Below are 9,113 nucleotides of genomic sequence, written 5' to 3'. Positions count from 1 at the left end.
AATAAAAAAGATCTTCCTTATATAGTTGCAATTACAACTCAAATAACATTAAAAATACAAATAAAATTTAAAAAAACAATCCCAACATTTAGCCATTCACTTTCTTCTTCTCATCTGGGTTGAGCAGCAGTCAAAGCAAAGGCGCTCACTAAAACACTTAGTTGTCATGGTTAGAGAAAAAGAAATATACATAAAAAAACATCCATGAGAGCAGACTGTAAAAACATCTGTTTTTTAGTGTAAATTCTGATTTTTAATTAGGGAGTCAATGAGAAACAGCTGCCTTCTGATACCCTGTGTGATGAAAAAATAAATACAGAAATGGATGCACTGATAGACTTAGTCGGCACGTGATAGAGATGGAGGCTCACACGATCAACTACACTGAAAAAAACATGGCTTTTCCTTGTAAATTGCCTTTTCCCTCATAATTTCACAAGTTTATTCTCATAAATGTATTTATTCTTTTTAGTTTATGGTGGGCCTGTGGTGATTCTGTCGTACATAATTGTTTTAATACATGGCACTAGACAGTTTTCTCATCTGTTTTTTATGAGCTTTTGTTGTGTTGAAGGAACCTGGGCATAGGGTTCGTTCTGAGAGGCTTTTATTTTGACAGGCGCAGGCGGAAAGGCCGCCATGGCCCGTCGAGCTTACTGTTGTTGAGTTTCCAGAGAGGCGGGAGGCAGCAGGGACGCGGTAACCTGCAGCAGGAGGACTCACATGGTCCTGCTGCACCGAACCACCGAGCACCGGGACTCCCCACGCGTCCGACTCGCAGCTCAGCTCCCGTGTTTCGAACACTCTTCTCCCCGTTTTCCCCTCTCTCAGTCACATTCTCCCCCCGCATCCCTTCGTCCCCCGCGCAGCCCGGCGGCAGGCGGACTCGAGCCGCTGAAGCAGCAGCGACATGGCCCGGGAGAACGGAGACACCGGCGGAGTAGGGACGTGGAAAAAACAAGTCGACGACATCAAGAAGATCTTCGATTTCAAAGAAGTCCTCGGAACGTGAGTACTGCTGCACGCCCACGTGGCGGGCTCGCGCCTGCGGGGAGGCTGTCGCATCAGGGGCTGACCCTGCACCTGACGCCGCAGGAGGCACGCGCCGCTCCGGCGGGCGCATCCATCCCTGACCGGGCGCGCGGTGCCTCCGGGGACCGTGTCCGTCCCTCCGGGGACCGTGTCGCCGCGTGACGCTTCATGACGGCGGCAGCGAAAGTTTAGGCTGGCCGTTACCGCCTAAACACCGAATCCGGTCGATTTCTTATCAACTCCATTCAATTCAACACCCCCCCCCCCCCAGAAAAATATCCATTTGGTTTTTGTAGTAAGAATTTTTTTTTTAAAGAAAGTACTTATTTAAACAGAATCCAAGTATCATTAATTTCACAAATAAACTTACTGAAAACAGTTTTTATCCTGGAAATAAGTACAAAAATGACTTCAAAAGTAAATCTTCCCCAGGCTTTCAATATAAACATCAATTTGAAATCAATACATTTATTTTTATAAAAACCCAGCCAAATGAAATTAGTGAAAAAAGCAAGTCGTTTATTGTTATATTTTCAAATAATGAGTTTAATAAATCCATAAGTGTCAGAAACAGTTTATTTGGGGTGTAATGATTCAGTTTACCGACGGTTCTATTCATATTTGTGGTTGACGACTGGATTCATAGTGGATTTTGGTTTGTTCTGAACGATCAAATCCACTGGCCGAATTTGGATGTTTAGCCAAAACGTCGACCAGTGTGACTCAGATAAATACCTGGATACATATAAATACATGTGTCCAAACCAACGCGTAAACTAGAATGAATGTTAAATCCATTCACATTTTAGTCTCCTTAAGTTCAGCCCACTGTTGTTTGTCCACATCCATTCTTGGAACATTGTAGCAGACTGGATGGTCACATGACTAAATTCAACGGGTTTCCACACTTTGCACTGGAATGATGGACTCATCCGTTTTTAATGACATCACATTTGTTGTCTGCTGTGATGCACTTTGTCATTTTTGCGTTCTAGTGAAATGAACCTGCCTCCACCATTGGTTACAATTGGATTTATTTTATTTTGAAATGACTTGATAACGGTTTGATTCCATTAACTGCTTGCCTCAGACAAACCGGTCTGGTTGGATTCGTTTATTCTTTTCATCTGTAACTCAAACTCTTGTTTGGCGTAATGGATGATGAAAATTCGAAAACATTTTAAAATCTAATAATAATATATCTAATAAACAGGAAGTCCTTCTAGTTGGTCACGAGGAAGAGGAGGAAGAGGAATCTTCTTGATCATATGTCAACACCCATTACGCATTTCCCAAAGACAGTGATGCCAAAACGAAAGGAATATTTTTTTTTCTAGACTGATATAAATCCATAGAGTATAGCAATATTTGTAATTTATGAAGTGATAATTTAACTTCAGTTTTGCTTCTTGGTTCAATAAAATAAAAATTGAGCTAAAATAGAAGAAAAGAAATATTAAAAGGAAACAAATGTGGCAACAAAACCCCAAAATTTGATTTTAAATTCAAAGCAAAGAAGATTAAAATGAGCTCGAAGGGAAAAATATGACGAGTCATAAGTGGAAATACTTTTTATTGAATGTTTTATGTAGTTTGTGGATTATTTTCCTGCTGCTTCCATCTTCTGGTAAATATAGAAAAGCTGTTTCTTTTGCTTATAGTTGATGCTGCCAACATTATTGGCTGCAATGCTTGTTAAGTTTTCTGAAAGGTGTTTTGGGGCAGATTACCATGGGCCACTTTCACATTTCATTTGGCCACTGTGCCACACTTTGGACATGCACTCCATAAACCCTCTGCTGTTAACTTGCATTTCCGTTCCATGCCGTTGCGTCTGCGCTGTTCTTTAGTAGAACGATTGGCACTTTGGTTCCAATCATGACTGGATTGCGGCGTTGCCGGTCTCTGGGCTACTGATAGGCTAAAGAGTGACGTGACTCATGTGTTTGTCGTGTTTAGTCTGCAGAACAGCAACTGTGGGGAAACGGAAATGGAACAGAACTGCTCCAGCTTTCTTGAATGGCTTTCAGATGCATCTAGAGACGGAGCATCAAGGTTTGTGTCATCAGCCGCGTTTTCATTGACTATGAAATTGCGCAAATTGGATTTGCGATGATAAATCGTTCACAGCCCCTAATGGAAGCGCCACAATTTCAAAAAAACGTGCATTTGTCTGAAAACAACTTTTTGCGCTTGGAGGAGGCCGTTTTTGAGGCGTATTGACATATTCTGCCAAAACTGCAATGGAGACACTTATAGAATACGCACTTCTTGGTAGGTACTGGCTGCGTTGGGCGCTGCACGGCGGACGCCACTACAGGCCCCACAGCGTCCCAGCGCTCATCAAACGTTGGATCCACAGCTCCGCCCTAAAATCACCAACCAGCGCTAGTGCTGTGGCAGAAACTTGAGTGTAACTGCTGTAAATCAAAGTGTTGTTCACATCCGTCGCCATGAAGTCAAGTATGGCGTGAGTTGGTTTATGTTTATCCACATTTATGATTTAATGGAAACAGTGTAATGACGAAAGTTGTGTTTTTTTCGATACTTTCAGAATTTTGACAGCATTTTGCCGCATATGCGTTATGGAAACGCAGCTGTTTAAGAGACTAGGAGGTCGAGAGAAAAGGATTTAGCTCCAGCTCCAACGAATTGCAGTCAATTCATTTGCCTTATTTTCACCATGTCGGAGCTAGACAGTCAGTGAGCAGGGTTTGGTCTGAGTTGGCCTGAGTCAACGTTTCTATGGCAACCACTCCAACCACTATGGAGTGAGCTTGTTGGAAAGTCCCACCCCTTGGCAATCAAACATTTCAAAGGATATCTTTAGAAAACTTTACATCAAAAATGGTTAAAAAAAACAAACAAAGTGGCGTATTTTAGGGTGGGACAGTTTAAGGAATTCCATTTCTTTTCAACGTCTTTACATAAAAGTTGCAAAAAACGTTTTTTTTTTTTTGGTTTTGTGTCAGCTTTCTAAGACTGGAGTGATCTTTTGGTCCGGACGGCGTCCTGAACATTGCGCTTGGTCATCCGTCAAGCGGCCTTTCCTGTTTCCAACCAAAGCTTGTAGACGAAACCACATGACTAAAGATCTCTTCACTCATTGGGCTAGAATTACGAGGGTGGGGCAAAGCAACTAGAGACATATTGAAGTTCTATGCTTTGCAAAAAAAAAAAAAAAAAAAATTGCAGATGTAAATCAAATATAACCAGTGAGGTTTTTAAAACATTTTCCACAATATCACAGTACTTCATAGTGCAATATTTTTCTAAAAGTTGTGCTTTCAGAAGTGAATTTTCCTAAATGTTGACAAGCTTTTGCTCTACTAAGGCTTCCCGTTAGCTCTGCCTGATGTGTACCTGCCCAGAAACATGTATTTGGTAGGTTCCTGTTTCCTGCTAGCTATCCCATCTTTCTGTATCTATCATCCACACATTCAGCCTCCATGCAGCCTAAGACTCAAGTAAAATTGCATGTCGGACTTTCTCAAATGATGTTAAAACTGTGTTGCAGACAAACAGCAACCCTTTACTTCCGGATTAAAACTCTTCTGAAGGCAAAAAAGAAACTGGAGCCAGCCGCAGCACATTACCTGACCACTAGGGGCTTAGTGAACTTCCACTCATTCCAGGGAAACATGGTTTTATTTTCTAAAAGAGTTCCCTTACTATTCAGGAATCTGTCCTGGGGGAGTATTTAATTCACTTTTAGCAACACAAGCAGAGGCACTGATATTTTACTGTTAGGTGTTTGTCAAAGTCTACAGGGGTCTAACTCCTCCATTAATTGTCTAGTCACTTGGGGTGATGATGTCATATCCTGTTAAGATGGCGACAGCCACGATACAAACAGGCGGGTGTCGGAACCGCACGTTTGTCTGTTTCTACATGACCGCAGGTATTGTAGGACGCTGCAGAAGAGCTACGACTAGTGTTTGTGATTGACATGAAAGAGATTATAATTTATGATTATAATTTTTAGCAGGTCCCACCCCCCCTTTACCTAGGCTTAAATATGCACCTTACGGAAGTCATTATGTTTTTAAAAAAACAACTGAAAAAGTATTTTTAAAATTGTTTAAGTTATAAAACTGCATGATTGGTTGTTATTTATGTTTATGATTAACCCCGTTTGCACACAAACTACTGTAACTGATGTCATTGTTGCTGTTCAGTCACAGTCGCGTCACTCAGTGTTTGTGTTCTTGTTGGGTTGTTGTCTCCAACAGTCTGAGCGACAACCTGACACAGACACACTTGGTGGATTGAAACTCCTCTCACGCTCCGTGAGAGGAGTCTTTCCTCACGCAGATGGCCGCCTGCGAACACGTCCTGCTGGGGGAAATGAGCCGTGTCTGTTTGGATCGGAGCCCTGGGAGGGGAAGCAGCGATTGGGATTAACTGCACACAGATTAGGAAAACTTCCTTTGAACTGAGGGAAGTTGTGTTGTGGTTAGAATGATGGAATGGGAATGTGTGGCTCCACATGACCTAAAGGCGGTGACGGGATGTGAGGAGACCTCCATGGTCTAAGTCCCTTCCTCCTGTAGTCACACATTAACCGGGTTCTGATGGATCTTTGAACCCGGTGCATCAGCAGAATGACCAACAGATTCTTGGGACCAATCAGAAATCGGTTGTTGTCCAAAAAACGTGTCTTATGCTTGGACGGTCTGCCACTGACTTGAATGTTGATGCGACAGGATGTGATGTCACATTGACCTAAACACATCATCTGCTCTGGCTCTTAGGTCTACCTCTCAATATGTGGCGTGTTTTGTGTCCCCTAACACAGGATAAACCTCACGGGGATTAGGTTATGATGGCAGCTGTGTGTGCAGTGACGTGCACACGGCTCCTCTCGGTGTCTTGTTACCCGCCCCTCAGTGTCCTTGCTGTGCGTTCCTGCCGCTCGCTGCTCAATAATTCAGAGCGACCAGGAGTGTGTTCTTTGCATGTACGCGTGTCTGAGCAGCAGGTGGGCTCTCAGCAGGAGGGATCACGGTGAAGTGAACAGGTGCACAACAAAACAAATGATACGGCGGAACAAAAATGACGGGTTTTTGTCGCGTTTGCGACGTTTGAAACTTCTTTGGAATGGTGCTTTTAGGGCTGCACGGTGGCACTTCCTGGTGATTAGGGATGGGTATCGTTAAGGTTTTAACGGTACTCTTATCTATACTTTTTGAGGACGAATAATAAATAAATAAATAACAAATGAAGAACATAAAGTATTTTATTTCATTATGCAACAAAACTGTTTTTTTTTAACAAAAAATTTTACTTTATACATGAGAATGTTCCAGACAGGATATTCATTTAATTATTTAATCTAATTATTTTTATTCTTTATGAGCGTGATGTTTCCTTTGTCCATTTTCCACAACCTTGAATTGACTTTTCTTTCTGTCAAACACCCAGAGTTAAGTTAGGTTAAGTGATGGAAACAAATTCACTTTGATGCAGCCTCCTTTCTATTTATTTATTTTTGTTTAAATCCAGTAAACCCAATAAATTATATTAATTTTACGGATGACAACTATCATTAGTCATTAATTATTATTAAGTATTAGGAAGCAGCTGATAGTGTGTCACGGGTCTGGAATCATGAGCGGTGAATCTAAGCCCCGCCTCTCTACCTGTTTGTTTTGTGTAGAACACGCCGCCCCAGCGTGATCTACACGAACAGCACAACATACGGTCATCGTAGCAGCAAGGTGACAGGATAGTAGGGGCTCCTTGACGCAAAATTAATTAATTTTACGCAGAAACGGGTGTTCTTAGTCTAGGGGCGCTCACGTGTCCCCTACGAGACTGTGTGTGCGCTGCCTTGTCTTGTGTGTGTGCGTGCGCGGCGCGTGCCGTCTGAACAACAGCCCCGCCCCCCGTGTACACAAATAGACAGACAGAGCTCTCAGCTTCAACGAGAATACCGAAATTAATATCATCATTAATTAACGGAAAATTGACTGACTTGGTGAGTTAAATATGACAGATAACGCTTGTTGGACTCAAAAAAAAAAGAAAACGAAAAAGTAACTTCTCCAGAACCGATAGCAGAACCGTTCAGGTCAGATCTTAACGATACTGCGGTCTTGAAGAATGTGGCCCCGGGGCTGGTTCAATACCGAGGCACGGTACCCATCCCTACTGGGGGCGGCTGTGGTGCAGCGGTAGGGCAGTCCACCCATGATCATAAGATTGTAGGTTCGATTCCCGCCTTGCATGCCCATGAGTCGAAGTGTCCTTGGGCAAGACACTGAACCCCACCTTGCCTCTGGTGGTAGGCAGGCGCCTGTGTTTGGCAGCGGAGCCACCATCAGTGTGTGAATGTGTGAGTGAATGTGTGTGTGACTGGGTGAATGGGTCTGTGACTGTAAAGCGCTTTGTCCTTGTAGGAAGAAAGGCGCTATATAAGTATACGCCATTTACCATTTACTGGTGACCAAGTCCAAGTTCCCCCCATGCATGCGTGGGTTTTCCCCGGGGACTCCGGCTTCCTCCCACCGTCCAAAAACGTCCTTCATAGGTTCATTGGTGCCTGCAAATTGTCCATAGGTGTGGATGTGAGAGTGCTTGGGTGTGACCGACTGGCAACCTGTCCAGGATGCCCCCTGCCTTTGCCCAGAGGGGGCAAAAACGGGTTTAGGAGATACATGTTGGTTTTTGATAAAGACCAAGTTGGGAAGGTTTTTTCTTTTAGTGTGTCGTGGTCCAATAGGTTTGGGTGTAAAAATAAAAAGACGTCTATAAGGAAATGTCTTTACTTGGAAGATCCAATGTCCTCCTGGTAAAATAAAAAAAGAAATCTTACTGTGGCGCCGGGTTCTGTCTGGACGCTACTCTGACATCTCTTTCTTTGCAGCCAACGTGTGCATGCGACAGCAGAAAGTGAAGTGGATGCAGTGGTGGTGCATTGTGGGAACGTCACTGTGTCATCTAGGGCATGCTGCCCTTAATTGATGTTCCACTTCCCTGGAGCTGGCACTGTTCTGCCACGGTTTCTGGGCCTTCACAGTCCACCCCCTCCAGGTCTCCATGCCTCCCTTTGTCCCCTCTTAATGTCTACTTCACCACCCATCCCTCTGTTCTTCTGTCTTTATCTCGTCTCCTGACGGTGGAGAGTTGCGTTGCCATTATTTTCTGATGCAGACTTGGAAGTTGCTTTTATTCTCGTTATAAATAGGATCATAAAAATAGAACAAAGGGTGATTGTTAGCTATGTGACAAAGCCAACTTCATCAGCGTGTGCATCAATGTGCGTACGGATTCAAGCTAAAGGCTGCACATTTAAAAGCCAGTTTTTTCATACGCTAATGATAGTTCTTGTTATCGGGATTATCTCACCTTCATCTGCGCCAGATTTTCTTCATGCCAGGTCTTTGCACGTCGTTTAAAAATACACACACTCTTAGGTTTCACAGAGGCTCTAAAAGACACAGAGGCAGTTTTAATGGTACATACAGATCATTTAAAGAGCTTTACAGAAATGCCACCGTTTAGGCAGGAAGAATAAATGAAAAGAAAAACATAAAAAGTTCTTAAAATAAAACGGTGAGGACTGTTATTTATCATTTTTATGGTAAAGGCAGCAGAAAAAAATTACATTTCAGTTTTGGACCGTTGACCGTATATGAGAATTGGACTGAGTAACAACTTCCTGTTTGGAGGGTTCCAAACAGGAAGTTGGCTCTAAGAATCCAAAATCCCAAGTTTTCCCATGAGTTTGGTCAGAATAACCATTCTTGATGCCTTTTTTTTTAGCATCCGTCAGAGTCGTCATTGGATGACGAAGGCGGAAGTGATTCCGCCAAAGCTTGTCAGGTGTGTGACAAACACAAACCATGTCTGATAACAAATAGAACCTAAGAATTCAGTTAATCTCATAGACACAATGAACTTTATTGAACTTTTTTTTTTAAATGTTCTCAATAATCCTCTTTTTTTCTCCACATTTTTCAAGTGATAAACTGACCAAGCATACCAAGCAATAGTATGTGGTGTTGTTTTTAAGAGTGTGGCCTTCCAACATGCTTGTATGGTTGCCATTCGAGATGACTTGGACTAATCACTGCCTA

The 9,113-nt window shown here is 42.8% G+C and overlaps 1 protein-coding gene across 1 annotated transcript in view; it reads left to right on the top strand.

Annotated features, from left to right (window-relative positions):
- Positions 1 to 9,113, top strand: part of camk1d (calcium/calmodulin dependent protein kinase ID) — a 117,304-nt gene continuing 108,191 nt past the window's right edge. The window contains exon 1 of the mRNA XM_011473673.3: positions 1 to 1,008. Within this exon, the coding sequence (XP_011471975.2) occupies positions 911 to 1,008 (98 nt within the window). The 5' untranslated portion in view covers positions 1 to 910. The remainder of the gene's footprint in view (positions 1,009 to 9,113) is intronic.

This window comes from Oryzias latipes, chromosome 23 (assembly GCF_002234675.1).
Source record: "Oryzias latipes chromosome 23, ASM223467v1".
NCBI classification, from domain to species: domain Eukaryota; kingdom Metazoa; phylum Chordata; class Actinopteri; order Beloniformes; family Adrianichthyidae; genus Oryzias; species Oryzias latipes.
Note: the sequence above shows the minus strand (reverse complement) of the source record. Positions and strands in the feature narration are given on the sequence as shown.